At 45.0% G+C, this 19,829-nt stretch overlaps 1 protein-coding gene across 2 annotated transcripts in view; it reads left to right on the plus strand.

Moving 5' to 3' along the window:
- LOC144119446 (neprilysin-1-like) overlaps positions 1–15,326 on the plus strand; it is a 611,912-nt gene extending 596,586 nt beyond the window's left edge. For both annotated transcript variants that reach the window (XM_077652051.1, XM_077652052.1), the window contains one exon: positions 14,875–15,326. In XM_077652051.1, the coding sequence (XP_077508177.1) occupies positions 14,875–15,219 (345 nt within the window). In that variant the 3' untranslated portion in view covers positions 15,220–15,326. The remainder of the gene's footprint in view (positions 1–14,874) is intronic.
- Positions 15,327–19,829: the final 4,503 nt, after the last annotated feature.

Below are 19,829 nucleotides of genomic sequence, written 5' to 3' on the forward strand. Positions count from 1 at the left end.
GGGGCCTTCTGATCACTGCCTAGTTAGTGCTTCCTTACCTTTGGTACAACACACTAAAAAGAAACAATCATCACTGCGTTGTTGTAAAGATTATTCACATGCTAACGACGCATCTGTAACTGAGCATCTAGAAACCTGCTTTCTAGATTTAGATGATACTGATGTCTGCGCACTCTGGGACCGGTTCAAAAAAATTGTTTTTATTGCATCGAAACTTTTGTGCCAAGTAAATATAGAAAAGAACGTAAGGAAACCCCATGGATGACACGTAGCATAATTCAACTCCGGCGAAAGGTAAAACGGCACAAGAAGAAGCACACAGACCCTAAACAGATAAAACATTTGCTTGACAATCTAGCATGCGCCACACGTGATTCTAAAGATTATTTTTTTAACACATCACTTCAAAATTTCATAAAACACGCCCCAAGCAAATTTTGGAATTACATCAGGGAGAAAAAGAAAACCGTGTCACAAGTTTCGGTGAACAACGCTATGGTATGTGATCAGATGGCTATTACCCAGCATTTTAATGAGTACTTTCAAAGCGTATTTTCCGCTCCGAGCGCGTGTACCGCGAATAGCCGGGTGTATCATCTTTCTGAAGTGAATTTCATATCTTATTCAGGTGTCTTTTCTATGTTATTAAACTTAAAAACGAAAACGTCATGTGGTCCTGATAGTATTCCAAATGTATTCCTTCGTCGCTATGCTGAAAGCCTGGCGAAATTCCTCGTGATCATATTTCGTGCTTCTTTGCTGACAAGCAAATTACCTGATGACTGGAGGACAGCCCGAATTGTCCCCGTTTACAAAAAAGGAAATCGTCTTTTGTTGCAAAACTATCATCCCATATCATTGACTTTATCGTGCTGTAAGCTACTAGAGCATATAGTTGCACACTGTGTGAATGGATTTCTAGAAAAAAATTTGGTCATAAACGAATTCCAACACGGGTTCAGAAGGGGTTTCTCGACAGTAACACAACTGATTACGGTAATTAACTCATTCGCATCCTGTATAGATAGTAAGGGCCAAATTGATGCAACTTTTTTAGATTTCAGCAAGGCGTTCGACAAAGTTCCTCATGATATATTATTTCCAAAATGAAACATATTGGCATTCTTGAGATTTTCATAACTTGGATAACCGCATACTTAAAGGACCGCAGGCAGTTTGTTGAAGTTGGTGGACAATGTTCAGGCTCTCTTCCAGTTTCAGCCGGAGTACCACAGGGAAGTGTCTTGGGCCCTCTGCTTTTTCTTTTATATATTAATGACATTGTTCAATTAATTAGCCCATCAGTGCATATTAGATTGTTCGCAGACGATTGTATATTATTCAAAGAAATTACTAATAGGTATGACCAGAGTGTTTTGAACAATGCTGTGAACAATGTTTTGAAATGGTGCGACCAATGGGGCATGGTTCTCAATGCTGACAAAAGTGTGTATCTTCCGATAACAAGAAAAAACATACCACATAGTTACACATACAAATTAATTTCGTCCCCTCTTGAACAAGTATCTAACTACAAATACTTAGGCATAACTATATCTAGCAAATTAACGTGTAACTTGCATATCTATAACATTTGCTCTTCCGCATTTCGCAAATTGTGCTGCTTAAGACATAAATTGAAGAACGCGCCTCCTAACATCAAGCTACTTTGTTATTCTTCTATAATCAGACCAAAACTCGAATACGCATGCCTAGTGTGGGACCCGTATACTAAATCTAACATAGCCAATTTGGAACGAATACAGAGAAAGGCTGTTAGATTCATCTTTAATAAATATGCAAAGACTGACTCCCCCAACACTTTGATAGAAATTAACCAAATTAAACGACTTGAACTCTGAAGAAAAAAGTTCAGGTTAGAGTTTCTTGCGCTTTTATTAGAGAACAAATTCGGTCTGGAATCCTCATTATACTTAAAGCCGTTATCTGCCAGACAAACTCGACATTACAATCCTAGTTTTCTAACACCTATATTCGCCAAAACAGACACCTACAACTTTTCATTTTCCCCACGAACTATAATAGATTGGAATCAAATAAACCAACCATTGCCCCATGAGGTCTAACCAATTAGTACTATTTCTGTTTATTTTCCAGTGTCATTTCTTATTTCGCTCGCTTGGACTTAGTCCGCAGTATTTCATAAATAAATAATAAAAAATAAAAGGTAAATCCCAGAAATGAGGTCGTAGTGAGTGATGACAAGAAGGGAGGGAGCACCCAGGTGATTATCCTTCGTGGCTATAACATGAGGTGGTGCAAACGTGCTAAAATAGAGCGCGTAATAGTGATAGGCGGGTATCAGTCGGGGTATTCCCAGGGATAGCAATTAAAGCGGTATTCAGAAAGACGCAAAGCAAACTTTCAAAGATGGTTGCAGGGCGCAATTTGGTAGAGGTAGAGGCGGGCTAAATGTCGTCTTCAATGGTGACGCCCGTGAAGTAGTGGAAACATTAGCTCAGGGTGTCGATGATATACGGGCCATAGCACAGCAAGTGCAGATCTTAGTTTACACATTACCGCAGGTCCTAGGACACGACGGAGAGGTTGAAAAGGACGTGGTGACTATAAATCCAGACATAAGGAAGTCAAGCACGGAGAAAGGCTTCGAAGTGGCAGACAAACAGAGAAGTCCATGGAGCAGGCGTTGGCAGAGGTTTTGCACCAGATTGCATCCTTTGTAGTGGAAGGATAGGAGCATAGATCGGCTGGCGCCTGGCGTACCGGCCAGTAGCTTTTTAGGGGTACAAGGGAGCTCCGGGCGTAAGGGTAGGTGGAAGCGAAGAACAAAGCTGGGCCCAACAAAATGGCCACTATAGGAGGCCGAGGAAGAAAACTACGAAGAAAAGAATTTAATACCAGGATCAGTTGCAAAGACATGCTTGGGGGTAGGAAGAGAGCGAAATGATTAGCAAAATAACAGCATTTGAATGACGATGAAATAGGTGTATACGCGGTATGCGAGACATATCTCAGGAATCTAGAAGATCCGTCGTTTATTGACGGCTACATCTGGGAAAGGTGCCACCCAACAACAACGGAGAATAAGGGGGCAGGGTAGGTATGTTGATATTTCAAGGAAAAAATTGGCAAAGAGTCAAATCAACTTACAAAGAACATGTCTCGGTATCAGGAACAATTGCCAGTAAAAGGATATGCCTAGGAATAGTTTATTTAGGGACAGGGGACAAACGCGCCCGCTTCTGAAAGGAGGGGAACAACGCTGGGGGGAAACAAGGAGGGGAAAAACGCTGCGCTGTGTTTTGTCCCTTCCTTGTTTGGCTTCGTGCCATTGCGTTTTTTTGCAAGCACCAATAGAGAAACATCCCGTGGAAAAATGGGTTTGTAATCGGTTAAAACTTTTCATCAGTAAGAAAACGACACGAGTAAAAGCGGCAAACCGCTAGAAAGGAAAGCGGAAGCCAAATTTGGTGGAATAAGGAAATTAGGGAAGTCATCGAACAGCGACGGTTGGCTTCAAGGGGACACAAAGTCAAAGAAGGGGCAGTTATTTCAAGCGGAAATATACCAAGAATTGGAATCTTATCGACAAAATAAACTACAGCTGCAGGTCCTTGTTCAGGATAAATTGAAATCCCAGTGATCCCTGGATGGATGAAGTTGGCGATTCAACTAAAGGTGGACGAAGAAACCTCTGGAACCATGTAAACTGGCTGGGTAAAAAGAATCAAAGAAAGCAAGAACAGATTCAAGATGTCCAGGGAAAATTTTAAACGGAGACGATGCTGTGAACTGCATTAAGTCAGGTACAGCTGAGTCATTTAGAAGCGACGATAAGATAATCTCAAATGAGGGAGCAGCACAGGATAGCGTAAAAGAAAGCAGCTTAGAGTTGATCAGGATTAACTGGAAAAAGGTACAAGCAAATAGTCTTAAGTGCACATCCGCAGGGATAGAAGAAATTCAGTAACGCTTTCTGGCGGGGTAGTTGGTACATATTAAATTTTGATAGGCTGTACGCTATAGAGACGTTCATAAGAAACAAAGGGGTAGAGACGACAGGAAAGAAGTGGAACTTTCAACTTTAATGGCGACAAAAGAAGCCAGGCGCACTTGTATATCCGCTGCTATCCAAAGATCAGCTGCATGAGAGAGCGTGAACCTAACAATCAAACAAGAAAAAGAGCAATTCGGCATATCTAAGGGAGAGTTTAAAAACCCCACGAAGGTGAACATATCAACACGTGCGGAGGTATGGCAGAAAAGCATGAACATTGGCTAACAGCAACGCATAGCAACAAGAGCATACAGAGCTGCATGAAAAATGACAGTGAAAGAAAGAAGTGCATAACAACGTGAAAATATACATAACAACGTGAACGATTTCTAGCAATGAAAAGAAAGAATAGAGATGGGTATAAAAACCGTGCAAAGGGCGGCAAAAAAAAGGTAAAAGCACAATAAAAATTCTAAAAGCAAACTAAATTGCGAAGTAGCGAACGGGCTAAGAGAATAGACTAACCATTCAAAAATGATTGTTCATTCCTAGAAAGGTGAATAGAAGGCGTGCTAACGCACACGTCTTTTCTTAGGACAATGAAAAAGGCCTCAATTTCTTCTCTCTCTGTCTTGTCCTAAGACTTAGCTAGAAACTTAGTTTAATTAAACTTGGGGTAGTAGTTTTGGCAACTGCTGCAGTGTTACATAAGGTTACGTCCAAATTTGTTCTTGAGGGTGACGTTGTGCTTGCGGGCGCGCTCACTGAAATATTTCTCGGTTTGCCCCACATACACTTTGCCACACGTCACGGGAATCTCATGCACAACATTGGCAGCGCATATTGTGTACACAGTTTGATGCTTGATATTACAGGCCTTCTTAACGCTTCTTGTTCACTATCGGACATAATTTAGCCAGTTTGCAGGGAGCCGAAAAAACCAGCTTAACCCCGAGACGAGACGCAACATTCTTCAAATTGTGCAAAGGACTGTGAAGGTAAGGCATTACTTGCACAGGTTTCTGTTCTGTCTCGCGTTTAGCATGGCCCGATCTTTTAATTTTTTGCAAAAGGTTTTCAGACATGCCTGGGACCAAATGGGCTGGGTAACCTTACTAAGTTTCTTTCTAAGTCTCAGGACAAGACCGAGAGAGAAGTACTTGAGGCCTATTTCGTTGATCTAAGAAAATACAAGTGCGTTAGCACCCCTTCTATTCCCCTTTCTAGGAATGAACTAAACTTTTTTGATGGATACATCTAGTCTCTACCCGTTCGCTGGTCTGTGTTTTAGTTTCCGTTTAAAATTTTATGGTGCTTTTACCTTTTTACCGCCCTTTACACGGTTTTTATCCCTCTCTCTCTTGTTTCTTTTTATTGTCAGAATTTTTTCATGTTGTTACGCACTTCTTTCTTTTCACTGTCATCTTTCATGCAGCTCTGTATTCTCATGTTGTTATGCATTGCTGTTAGCCCGTGTTAATGCTTTGCTGCCATACATCGCCGCGGGTTCACGTGTTCACCTTCTTGGGGTTTTTTTATAATATCACTTAGATATGCCCCATTGCTCTTTTTCTTGTTTGGTTGTTAGGTTCACGCTCTCTCATGCAGCTGATATTTGGATAGTAGCGGATATACAAGTGCGTCTGGCTTCATTTGTCGTCATTGAAGTTGAAAGTTGCTCTTCCTTCCTGTCGTCTCTACCCCTTTTTTTTTTTTGTGAACATCTTTTTAGCTCGCAGCCTATCAAAAAGAAATTCACGTCAAGCTGATTAATGATATTGGCACAAGAAGCAAGGAAAAGTTAAGAGCATTGGAGACGGTCATTACAAATAAGCGAATTGCACACAGCTGGAGGCAGAGTAAAGTTAATTTGATTTATGAAGGAAAAGGAGATGCGATGAACACAAAATCCTTCCGACCGATTATGATAACATCTCTTATATACAGGCTGGCTATGCAGGTGGTGAAATTAAAGATGCAGTGATGGGTTCAAAGTAATAACATACTCGGGGAACTTCAGAACGGGTTCAGAATGGGCAGGCGCTTAGATGATAGGCGGTTCGTACTTCCCCAATGCATAGAAATAGGTGACGCGGAATGCAGACCCCTCTATTTAATCTTCCTGGACAAATCCTGGCATATGACAGCTTGAATAGGGAACTCCTGCGGAACATACTAAAAGATGAAGGTATCGGTCATGATTTCCTGCAGAAAGTATAGCGAGAAAATAAAGTTCAAATTACATGGGAAGCGATAAAAAGTACGACAGGCACACAAAGAATTAAGGCAAGGTCGCCTCTTTCACCGCTGCTGTTCATAATTTATATTAATAATTTAGAAAGAAAGCTACTTGGAAGCAATCTCGGTTATAATCTGTCGTACAGATTAAGCGAGAAGGTTGCTCAGCAACGACTACCGGGTCCAACGCATGCGCACGATTTTGTGCTGTTAGCAGATAGCCATGAAGATTTGCAAACGCTGGTTAATTGCTGAGGAGACGCAGGACACACTCTAGGTTTCAGTGTTAGCGCAACTAAGTCAGGTGTGATGGTTTTCAACGATACCACTGATCAGGTGCTTACTGCTTAAAACAATTCACTAACTTTCCGATGTTAGCCAACACTGGTAATACTATGCCGCAAAAGCCATGTTTTTCATCAAAAAGCCTATATTTGAAAATTGCTTGAGCTTTTCCTTTTAACACCTGGTATAAGACGAATCAAATCATTGTTGTTGCCCTGAAGCTCCGGCGCTTGGCATGCTCTAAGCATTCTTTAGCCGCATGATGCCGTATTTTTCTTGCCATCGCTGGGATTTTCTGTTAACACACGTCACTGGCTCTTGTAAGGATTTCCCAAGCACACCGACCTTTAATCACAGGGCAAAGGTAGAGGCGACCGATAGATACTTCAGTTCCAGATGAGAGAATTGAGAATTGGTTTTGGGGGAAAGGGAATGGCGCAGTATCTGTGGACGCTCGGGCCGCGCCGTAAGGGAAGGGATAAAAGAGGGACTGAGAGAAGAAAGGAAGAAAGAGGTGCCGTAGTGGAGGTCTCCAAAATAATTTCGACCACCTGGAGATCTTTGACGCGCACTGACATCGCACAGCACACGGGCGCCTTTTGCGTTTCGGCTCCACGAAAGCACGGCCGCCGCGGTCGGATTTGCACCCGGGTACTCCCGATCAGTAGCTGAGCGCCCTAACCACTGAGCCACCACGACGGGTCACTAACAAATGAAGAGCGCCGTAAATAGTCAGTATGAAGTCAAGTACTTGAGAGCAAGCTTTGAAAAGAAATATTGCTAACCGGCTTATGGAAGTGATCATTTCAATGTCACCGTGGCTTCATTCCGGTGCCAGTTTTAACTAAATCATCTGCGTCGGCAGTGCAGTTTAAAGAAATTGGAGAAATCCTTGTGGCTGTATAGGATCGGTTGAACTTTTTCAAATAATCTGCGCTGTATCAAATATACCTTAACTTAACAAATCATAGTGCAACCTTTATTAATGTTGCCGATCTGGGTGGTGCATCCAAGTAACGGCAATACGGTATCGAGTATCTATATCGAAAATCAAATTTGGTTCAGTGCATTTTATAGGTATCAGAAGCACAATTTTTTAAAGACATTGGAGAGGCCTTTGCCCTACAGTGGGCGTAGTCAGCCTGATTATGGTGATGATGATAGAATCGGTATCGACGTTACTCTTTCAAGTACCCTGACACCTGAAGCGACGTACGCGCCGCCCTTCATCGATTGTCGGTACGCAAGCTGCTACCAAAACACTGGTCTCGGGGTCACCGGTACTGATGGCGACCATTTTCTTGATGTAACTTCTCTGAAAGCCCTCCCGTGGTGGGCCGTGGTTGGCAGGCAGTCCACGCCACGCATAAAATATATCATTATGCTGTACTCTTTAATATACGCCGTGCATCTCGCTTTCAAGAAATTCATACGAAAGCCGCCGTCTTCAATCATTGTCTTGTCATATGGTCCAGCCATAAAATAAAAGCAGCGGAAAGACTGCAGAATCACTCCCTAATGAGTACCGACGTGTGTAAAGCGGCTCTGTTTCCCAACCAGTGGGTGGAGTCTTGATTTATTCGATAGGTGGCGCCAGTTATTTTGCCAGTTGTCAATTCATCTAGAATCAAGTCTTCTCAAACTGAGGTCCTAGTTGTTTTCCGGGTGCCTACAGCAGTTCAGCATTTTCTTTGACCACATGTCCTCCCAAAATCATCCCATTACTCATACTCACTATGAATTCATGGGAAGTTGGCTCCAGAGACATCTAGAAAATCTGTTGCGAGCCTATATAATAATTGCAGACACTGTACAAGGGCCGAACCACACTGTCTTGTACCATGGCTCACTATAGTCTTCCCCGTTCTGCAGCACCGGGCTCTGCGCGTATGCTGGCTATGCAATGTTTTTGAACTACCCGCCTTTATGGCATTTCATTTTACTGTCGCTGTTGTTGCTCCTTGGCTCAGCACTGTTGAATAGACATGCGATTTGGCTCGATTCATAGCGCGTGAACACGTGGTTTTTCGTGTCATCCTCCACCAGACCAAACCGAGCTTACTCCATCGTCAGAATGCTTTGTAGAAAATAGCTTTTGATAACCGCCAGACTGAGTGCGGCACTGAGGCTCACAAGTCATTTGATATGGTTTCTAGTTCATACATACTGTTCTGCGGTGGTCGCCTTTGGGAACGCCATCACGCTTGGTGGGACTGGCGCTGCTTGCGTCTCTTAAAGAGCTTTGTTTGTTTTCTGCTCGCTAGACAACATTCATTGTTTCCGTACTCACGGAACATCTATAGAGCGAAAAACACGGCTAGAACTTTAAAGCGAGCAATAAAACCATTACTTTAGCCACACCAGAACACCACAACATTCACTTTTTGCCCCACATGCAGCTTGCTCCTGAAATAAGCATCATCATCATCATCATCAGCCCGACTACACCCATTGAAGAACAAAGGCCTGTCCCATATCTCTCCAATTAACCCTTTCCTTTACCAGCTGCGCCCGCCCTGTTACCGCAAACATACACCGAAAAGCAACGCTACTTAAATTACCTATTCTCGGCTTCGGAAATATGTCCAGTCCGGACAAAACGTGGCGGCAATTAAACTTGCTCATGAACCGTCTCAAGTCACACGAAATACAATTATATCTGCATAAACGATTGAGTTCTGTCAGGATACGCTCGCAAACTCTTTTAGCGAAAACTTTTTGAACTTAATATCTGAAAATACTAGCACAGTAAACAGCAATTATCTTCCAGATTTTCAAGAGCAAAGTACTCGTTTTCTTCCCGTTAATGAGGCCAATGTATTTTCATGTTTTCTCTCCCTGCGTAATACAAACAGTAGATAGCGATGGTCTCCAGCTTAGACCGGTTAAATTTGTTCTGGACATCTTGGCGCCTATTCTGACGCATATCTGTAACCGCTGTGTACTGGAGCATTCTTCAAAAGCTGAAAGTTGCAAAAGTGACCAGGTTTTATAAAACGGAGATAAATTAACTCTTCTAACTACATACCCACATCAGTATTGCCAGTATTCTCCGAAGGTACAGAAAAATTATTTTGTTCAAGGATCATCGAGTTTTGTGATCTATTTCAAATTTTCTCTGAAGCACAATACGGATTTCGACGCGGAAGATCAACTGTTCGTGCAATTCTTCAACAGAAAGAAATAATACTAGATAGCTTTGAGTTAAAAATACTGACACTTGGTATATTTGTCGGTTTCTCCAAAGCATTTGACAGGCTTAATGACACTGTACTACTAACTAAACTAGAAAGTTGTGGTTTTCGCCGTGTAGCTTAGATCTAATAAAAAGCTATTTAAGTTTCCGCAGTCAGTGCGTAGAAGTAAACGAAATGAAATCAAGATTCCTGCCCACAAAAACAAGAGTACCACAAGGAAGTAACTTGGGACCGCTACTGTTTAATCTATTTATCAATGGTGTTGTAAACATTAGCCCAGATGTCTAATTCGTAATATACGCAGACGACACTAGCCTTTTGATTACCGGAGCTAACAGCGAAGAATTGTTCCATATAGATTAAACTGTATTAGAATGCCTACATGATAGGAGCTTAAGTAACTTTATGGTTATCATTACTGAAAAGACGAAAGCAGTTGCATTCCGAACGAGAAATGCCACACTTCAAAAAATGCAACAGTTATTTCTCTGCAATGCTAAAATACCCTGCGTGAGTGAGGTGAAAACGTTTGCAGTAATCTTTAACGAGCACTTTGCATGAAACGTTCATCTCGATTCACTCCTAGTTAAACTATCCAAAAGCTGTGGTGTAATGAACAAACCCAGACACCTTTTACCTCGTAATATTAAATTGTTTATACACCATTCCATCATAGCCTGACAGCTGACATACGGGCACTTGGTATGGGGCACTACAACACAAACAAACCGAAGTAAGATCGCAGTCTTACAGAAAAAGGCTATCGGCATCATGTCTAAATTGTCCTATGGCTCACCAAGTGTACATTTATTTCATGATCTCAAAGTTTTAATCGCAAACCGCTTGTATGAATATACGCTAGTTACTTCATTATATATCAAACAAAAAAAGGCTCACAGCATATTACGGAACACATTTCAAGACTAACACCAAACACAAAAGAGACCAGTGCGGCACATACCTCCTTGGCATCTTCCGTTCAGTTTAAATGCTTACGGGTAGCAGAGATTCAAACATCAACTGCCGTAAATGTTAAACCAACTTCATTTATTGAATATTCATACTGATTCACTCACACCACATGCTTGGAAAATTCACCGCCTTACCTCATACAGCCTTCTTACAGTTATAACCTAAACTGTATTTCGTATGATGTAGTGACCTCTCTGCTTGTACACTGTCATATGCTAATGTATTTTTGATGTTCAAGTGTGTGATGTGTATTTGAATCTGAAGCGTATCTGTTAACACATGCTGCAATTGCAAGACTTGCTTGTTGCTTGAGCTAATGCAAGCAACAATAGTTTATTTAGAATTCTAACAATGCAGTTTTACTTAATTTTTTCTTTTCTTTTTTTCTCCAGTAGAAATCCGTAGAGTATTTATTTATATATCATTGTATTTTTATATTAACGGCTAAGCAGCTGCCACTGTATATTGAGGCATGGTACTTCTCAAGCCAGCACTCTGCTGGCTTTTCCATCATGCTCCAAACAACTTCTACTGATGCTGATTATTTGATTGATTGATTGATTCATTCATTCATTGATTGCCTCATCGGCCCACCTAACTTTCTGCCGACCCCTGCTACGCTTCGCTTCCCGTGGAATCCATTCCGTTACCTCTAAGGACCACCGGTTATCTTGCCTTCGCATTACATGCCCTGCCCAAGCCCATTTCTTCCTCTTGATTTCGACTAGGATGTCATTGACCCTCGTTTGTTCTCTCACCACTCGGCCCGCTTCCGGTCTCTTGACGTTACACCTATCATTTTTCTTTCCATGGCTCGCTGAGTGGTCCTCAATTTAAGTTCTTTTTCATTATCCTCCACAATTCTGCCCCGTAGGTGAGTACCGGCAAGATACAGCTATTGTATACTTTTCTTTTGAAGATATTAGTAAACTGCCGTTCATGATCTGAGATAACCTGCCATATGCGCCCCACCTCATACTTATTCTTCTAGTTCCTTCGCTCTCGTAATCCGGATCTGTGGTCACTGCTTGCCCCAAGTTGATGTATTCCTTTGCCAGTTCAAGCGCCTTGCTACCTATCGTTGACTGCGGTTCCCTTCCGAGACTGCTGAACCTAACTTTGATTTTCTGCATATAAATTTTTGGAACCGTCGTTTTGCTTTGCCTGTCTAGGTCACTGATCATGCTTTCAATTCGTCCCCTGAGTATATTAGCGAGGGGATGTCACCAAGGAATCGGCGATTAAAAAGGTATGCTCAATATACTCTTATCCGCAGCTGATCCTAATCGAGGCCTCTGAATACCTCCTGTAAACAGGCGGCGAATAGCTTTAGCAAGATCGTGTCTAAGGCTGAAATTTGTGCGAGTTGGAATGTTTTTGATAAGCGCTCATCTTGTCTATATCCCCCCGCTGTTACGCTTTTCGCTTCGATCCCTACACAGATCGTGTGTCCTTGCCTGACACACTTCCATATTGGAGTTTTATTGCTGCCTTCATGGAGGTCTGTGGTGGTTGTCAGCCGTTATAGGTATATCCCCGTATATTTTACACAAGGCTCATCTATGCTCTGACTCCGCAATGCCTGCACAATGCTGAGGTTTCAACTGAGTCAAATACTTTCTCGTAACATATATGAAGACGAAATATAAAGGTTGCTTATATTATGCACATTTCCCATCACTTGAGTGATAGCGTGAATATGGTCCTTTGTCGAGGAGCCTTTACGAAAGCCTGTCTCGTCCTTTTCTTGATTAAAGTCCAAGGTTGTCCTGATTCTATTAGCGATTACCGTTGTAAATACCGAATAGACAACGGGCAGCAAGTTAATCGGTCTGTAATTTTTCAAGCTCTTGACATCCCATTTCTTATGCACTGGGATAATGCTAGCGTTCTTCAAGAATATAGTGAAGTGAAATATTTATTTTTTAATGATCCGACGCGCAAAAATTTTGAACCTTTGAATTATATAACACCATAACCAATTGTAATAACAGAACACGCGTTAATCCAGAACTCCAGGTTTATTGAGCTGTATTGTTTCGAAATATCTTTCGTGCAGTAGTTCGCGCTTTTTCGACCGCTTTATCGTTCACCAAAGCACACTTCGGAATTTTTAATGCGAAAGCATTACTAGCTCCATTAGGCGAAATTCCGGCGGCGACCGGTAGTACTTGCGGCCCAGAGCTCGGTCCAAAAAGATGACGTCACCACGCCGTCCACGCGTAGCGCCGATTGATAGCGCATGCATATGGATGATTCCACCGCACCGAATCGGCGCCCGGGCGATCCCACTCCAGCTCCGGCTCGTGGGGAAGGCCGGAATGTGAGGAGCAAAAGCGGTGCGCGTAGTTACGCCATCTGGCGGGTCCCCACTCACGCCATCTGGCGGGTCCCCCTGAGTGGAGCCAAGATGGGATCTCCCGCGTGCAAGACACTCTCCCCGCGGCCTCTCATCTATGTGGCGCGCCTTGCCTGGAAGGATGCTTGCCGCGGCTCGCAGACGCCACGGATCTGCTCCTCCTGTAGTGCGCTTGGCCTTTCCTAGAGCTACTGTGTGCAGCTCAGGCTCTGAACATGTGCCGGTCTTCCTGCGTAACAAACGACGCAAACGAACGATCTCGCAGAAAGAACCTTAATGAAAGCAACTCGGTCGCGCAAAAACTAACGCTTTCACAATCAGTATAAAGTGTAACACAGTGTCGCGTTATGGCCCGCTCTTTACTAAATGGCAGAGTTCAGTGACAGCTAATGTAGGCACTTTGTTTTTTGAACTGCATCTGCCCTTTTCAGCCTTTCCTAAAATATTCCTTCTGAGCGCGACGGGGAAGTGCTTACTCACATCAAGACGATGTGGTTAGGCAGGGACATATAATAATAATAATAATAATAATAATAATAATAATAATAATAATAATAATAATAATTGGTTTTTGTGGAAAGGAAATGGCGCAGTATCTGTCTCATGTGTCGGCGGAGACCTGAACCGCGCCGTCAGAGAAGGAATAAAAGAGGTAGTGATAGAAGAAAGGAAGAAACAGGTGCCATAGTGGAGGGCTCCGGAATAATTTCGACCACCTGGGGATCTTTAACGTGGACTGACATCGCGCGGCACACGGGCGTCTTGGCGTTTTTCCTCCATAAAAACACAGCGGCCGCGGTCGGGTTCAAACCCACGTACTCCAGATCAGTATTCGAGCGCCCTAACCACTGAGACGCCACGGACCAGCACAAATGCAGCAGCACACTTCAACTGAAAGCGGTCCGGGCCCTCTTCTACAACGCAATTATGTAAAAAAATGACATAGCGGGTTGAATAGCATGCGTTTTGATATTACTAGCTGGTCGGGACAAACAAAAGGAGCCCCTGTCAGGCTCGCCTTTAGCTCCTGCTTTATTGCGCATTTGTTAGCTGTCTAACAGTGAATAAACTTCAAACTTCAAAAGTGTCGTCGACATTGCTATAGGTGGGCATGGAGCACGAAGGTTCTCGAACGGTGGCCGCAGCGATCGCCGGATCTCAAGGCCTGTGAGGCCCTTCTTTTCTTTTGGGGATGTTGTGACCGTGCGATATACTTGGCGTTCTTGTCTAGTCTCCTTTTGCATCCTTAATACCTTTATCCACTCAGTGCAGCGCAGCCCTTGTCTTGGTCAATCTCAAGTCCTTTCCTTCTTTTCGCCCTCTTTCTGTTTTTAAGGCTTCGCAAAACCGCTTCAAACTGCATGCTATAAATTGTTACTTCACATGCTTTCATCTTGGTACTGATCTTGATGCCTTAAGGTGGATTGCTTGTTTCATTCCTAACTTCCTAACTTGTGGCACGTCGTTTTCGCTAAATGCACAGACTCACCGTTTAGTAACGCGTTAACAGGTGTACCACTACGATCCGTGCTCGTAGCAATATTGTTCCGCTCTCGTAGCAATATCGCAGCAATATTACTTGCTAGAACGTAGGACATATTCTCACATCATTAAGTTTTTCATTCAGTTTTGTAGGCTCAGTTTTCACTGCGGTATTAGCGGGATATGATTTCTTAGCAGTGTCCGCTGGGCAAGAGGGGTGCCTCTTTGGCCAATTTGCTGCCCCTAGAAACTTAGGGTCGGAGGCTTTTATAGTTCCTATGGGTGCGCTAAAATTTTTTATTCACATCTGAGTTGGGAGCTTTCTCCTTGTGTTAGAGCGGGTCATTTCTCCAACTCTCCAGGTGACTGATAAGGAGGCGCCGACATCTCGGGCTGTAGCGGCGACCGATCCAGACTTCGACCTGCTGGCCGAGCTATCAGGTCTACAGATTGCCCTCGCCGCATTCCGAGCGCTGCCTTCAGAGACGAGGCTCCTATCGCCGCCATCTTTGAGCCCGGAGCAGGCATTCTTCGTCTCCCACTGCGCGAAGTGGTGCTCCCCGCCCACCCGGCCTGAAAGTACTGACGCAAGTGTGGGGAAAATGCGCTGCTTGGTGCCCCTAGCAAATATGCAGGCATTCTCGCAGGCATTCAACTGCAGCGCGACGTCACAAATGAACCGACCGCGGAAGTGCCGGCTCTGGTAATGGGTCCTGCCCTCACTGTAACCTAACCGACATGCTGCTCAAGATCTCTCGTTTCAAATGCATTGTGCAGCATGCAACTGAGCCTTAGTGGTGGCATTACATGTCATGCGTGCATAGCTCTGGTGCGCTCAATAAATCAGCGCAGACAAGGTACAGATCCACTGCCAAGTGTTGTTATGAACCAAATTATGAACCAAATATCAAAATTGCACTCCAGACTCTCAGTACTTCATAAATGAGTTCGGGATAAGTAAAACACTAAAGCCTTTTATCCTCAGGCTGCTTTTACACTGACACTAGTGGCACTGACTTTAGTGGCTCCATCCATGATAGTGTGCTCCAGTCATCATCAGCGTCAGCATGACTGCAAAGAGGAAAGCGCGAGAAAAAATAAAGTACAGTCTAGCGCGATTTGCAGGTCATCACGTTCGTTCTGGCTGAAACGGAGAATTTTTTTTTTTCTGGTTTGACGGTCACATAGTCCGCCACAAACTTGGCGGGGCATGACAAAGGAATCCTTAGCCTAGCTAAGCATACGTATTCATTGCTGCTTTATTAAGAAAATAAACAGCGTTAGAGCAGTTTATTCCCTTATTAGCTAGAAATCGCTTTAGACTAAGCATGGGGAGAGGGAAGTGTCAGAGTTGGTCGAAGAAGGTGACGCCCACTGGTCGGCGCTATGCACCATTGATTTCTGTAATGAGAGAAAGGAAGGCTCTGCCATTGCCTGCGAGCATGAACCTCGCGCTTCTCTGGCCAGTGCTGTGGGTAACGCGCCTTGCTAGACTTGTGGCGGCCGCTGGATCCTGCTGCTGAAGTGACGTGTCCAGGACTCACAAGAAAGCAGCAAGCCTGCCAAGACAGAAGCGTGTCGGCTGGAAACGCCGATCCGACGAGGAAAGGCTCCTGAAATTGACGTTTTCCGCATCCTACACAGGACATGGCGCTGTGGCGCCGCTCTGGCCTATAGAGTAGGTAGGGTATCGCTAGCCGCATCACGCGCGCTGGCCGCGCTGACGCCGCTGCCATTTGAAGCGTGGCCCTGGCAGTCGTGTCGGGCTGGTCCCTGTACATGCGCGCCGAAACTGTGCCATTGCTATGTGGTGGCCTCGTCGGCGACACCAGCAAAAATCATTCGCGAGGAAATTGCCAACATGAAGGTACATTATACTCGTTTCGAAATTACCCTCTGTAGCGGTGATTGCTCAGTTAGCTGCCGGTTGTTCTTGCTCATTTCAGGACCTCGTACCGAGGCTTCAGCAGCACGTTTCCATCGTAGTCTTAGTATTCAAGGTCTTCTTGCGGTGATACGACCACCCGGTTACGCCGTGGGTTGATAACAGCAAGCATCCCTAATCAACCGGCTTGGAGAAGCGCTTGTCGAGCGCTCGGAATACAAACCCCATGCAGTGGTTATGGCGCTCGGCTGCTGAACACTCAGGTTCGATCCGGTCGCGGCGGTCGAATTTCGATGGAGGCAAAATTCTAGAAGCCCGTGTACTGTGCGATGTGAGTGCACGTTAAAGAGCACCAGGTGGTCGAAATTTCCGGAGCCCTTCACGGCGGCGTCCCTCATAGCCTGAGTCGCTTTGGGAGTTTAAACCTCCATAAACCATAAACCAAACCTCACGCGTACCGTCGCGGCCTTTCTTCGGATGCCAAACGACTTCATCGCGGTCTTCTCATCCGGGATTCGCTTCGGCAGCATTCCCAGGGGAAGTGTGCTACTATGTGCACCGGTTTGGCCGCTGTCAAGTAAAGGGGGAGAAGGGATCAAAAACTTGGCTGGCGGCTTAGCATTGCTAAGCACGAAATATTGTGCGAAACCATAGTTTTTGGCAGGTGCACACTACCGCCACGTAACTGAAAACGCAATTGAGGTGTCCACTGATCCAGAAATCCAGTTATCCGCGTCTTCAACCTTTCCATCTTCAATGCCAGTTTACCCAAAGTACGCCGGCTACCAATGCTCTAGGGCCGAGTTTCTGCAGCAGTGTTGTTAACGCTGACGCGTATTGCTCTAGTACCGTCTTTCTGCAGCACAACGTTGTCCACGCCAACGCATGCAGCGCAAATCTCTCTCTCACTACCGCCACATAGCTCAAAGTACGAATATTAGTTTGATGGTAGCTGATGAAGAAGACGATGTGCAACGCACAGTGATATTACTTGAGGAGAAGAAGAAGAAGTGCCAGCTTGTGTTGCAGTATAGCACGAGGCGTGATCGGCAGCGGCTGAACAATAGAGCAGATGGCCGCGTCCGCCCGGGCGAACCAAGATGGCGCACGAGCGGGTGCGGCCGATAGCTGATCCAGCTATCGGCTGTTGTCGGCTCCCCATCCCGCCGTAGACGATCGGAGGAGCCAGGGGACAGCATATCTTCTGCTATAGACTGGCACATTCACACGGGCGACGGGTAGTCGCCGAGAGCGATGCTGCTGTTTCCAGCCGTACGCTTCACGACAGGAACGGCGAAGTACAATGGGGCGAAAAAAAGAGGGCAGCAAAGTAAAATAAACAGGGCAGCAAAGTAAAATAAACAAACTCGTCCCGGCAACCTCTTTATATCAGCGGCAACATATCGTTCGTCACTTGTTGATCACCAACGCAAAGTGCACGTGAGTCACTGCCACACCAACACTTTTTGTAGCGATAGCTACATTACGGTAGCATTTCGAGCCTTCAGCGTGGTGGTGGCACGTGACCGTGGCGGCGCAGCCACATGGTCACGTGGTTGGTCATGTGACCAGCCACGTGGTGCGGAGCAGCTGCCCCTGCCGGCGGTGCGGCGCGCCGGTGAAACCGAGCTGCAACAGCTGTGCACATGCGCCGTGTCAAGCGGGGCGAAGATGAAGAAGGAACGGCCAGCGAAACGGAGCCGCCAAAGACAGACTTTACCAATCAACTCAGCAAGGTCCACTCGGCCAGCTGTAGCTATAGCGTCACTTCTGGTTTTTTTGTTCGATCATGCCACGTACGTTGAACGACTAGAAGCACCTTCCCGTAGACCCTATAAATAAGCGATTTTGTTTTTGTTTTTTAGCTGGTCATTGCATTTCATTTTCGTGATTATATTGATTTTTCATTATAAGTAGCCTGTTTTGTTCTTATTTTTTTACATGATACTTTCTGCTAATGTTTGCATCGTGTCGTAGTTTATTGGTGGAAAATATGTACTACTTCCATTACGCTACGATCGGCTTTGCTAATGGTTGTATTGTGTGCTCCTCACTGCTCGAAAATTTTGTATTGTATTGTGTTTGTTCACTAAAATGCCCGCTGTTTGTTTTTAACGATATATGTAAACCTAATCCTCTCTATAACGATTCGGCGATTGGGAGTGTAGAAAAAAATGAATAAAAATTTAAAGTTGGCCAAAACAGGAGAGCACGTGAGCGCTGCACTACACCACTTCGCCATTGTTAATTTCGGTTTCTTAGGAAAAACTTGGGGTAAAACCAACTGCAGATCTCATCTTTCCAGTCATCAGGCAACAACATATAAAAATTGAAATAAATTTAAGTGACCGAGCAGATATGCTTCATTCGATTTTATGTGAAATCACCCGATCTATTTCTCCACCGTAACAAGCTACCAGGTGGCACCTTTCATACGTAAGGCAATATCGGCTATGCCAGATCGTCACACACCATCTTCAGCACATTTGCGGTACCTAAAACCGGGCATTATTTTCCATGTGAGTCCGTGTTACGACGCTATGGAGTTTCAAAATCTTTAAGAAAGACAAATTTCGGTCCCCTGCCGTAGGCAGCATTGCATAATGCTCAAACGCACTGGGAGTCTCGTGTGTCACGAAAATCGGCGCAGATTTTTGTTAAGCCCGCGCGGCGCGAATGAACCGCGTGCGTGCCGCAGCATAAACCGCTCGAGAAAATTGGAGAAGCCGCCCCTCTTAACGCGTTGAGTGCGTATAACCGTGCGCACACTTGCCTTCATCCTCTCCTCATCACTCACCGGCGGAGAAAGCCCTGAGAAGGTTCCAGACCCCTCCGCCGCACCTGACCAATGACGTCTCGGCGGGAGGGAGAGAGGACACTTGTGCAGTAAAAGCTACGTGTAAGTGCGGGCCTGCTTTGACGCGTTGTGACAGACAGACGCGGCGCGCCCTATAAATTGAGGTCACGTCGCTTCGGGAAGCTAGCTAACGCTGCAGTGAGTCATAAAGTACTACCGGTCGGCTTCCGGGGTCAGCCCACTGTTCCGCAAGGCCACAGATCTGCGAGAGAGCGGCGCATGTCTACGGGACGGCCACAACAGTGACTCTCCAGAGGTCGGTCTGCGCCAGTGCCCGGTGAATAATTGGACGTTTATTTGTTTTGACTCTGTCGTGCATTGTTAATTGTTGCTAAACCTATGTTTTGTTAAGATCGGAGAATTCTAACCTGCGGAGGATTCCCAGAAGGCCCACGTGAAGACAGAGCTGTTGAGTGCGGTGAACTGTGACCTGGGAAGAATTCCTAGAAGACCAACGTGAAAGCGGATGAGTCATCGGGAAGACAACACGCAGCTGCGAGGACTGGCGTTCGCGGAAGCAGCGACGACAATAGACAGTTTTAGCTGTGCGTACGCAACGGCTTAGCGTACGCAAG

Source organism: Amblyomma americanum, chromosome 2, assembly GCF_052857255.1.
Source record: "Amblyomma americanum isolate KBUSLIRL-KWMA chromosome 2, ASM5285725v1, whole genome shotgun sequence".
NCBI classification, from domain to species: domain Eukaryota; kingdom Metazoa; phylum Arthropoda; class Arachnida; order Ixodida; family Ixodidae; genus Amblyomma; species Amblyomma americanum.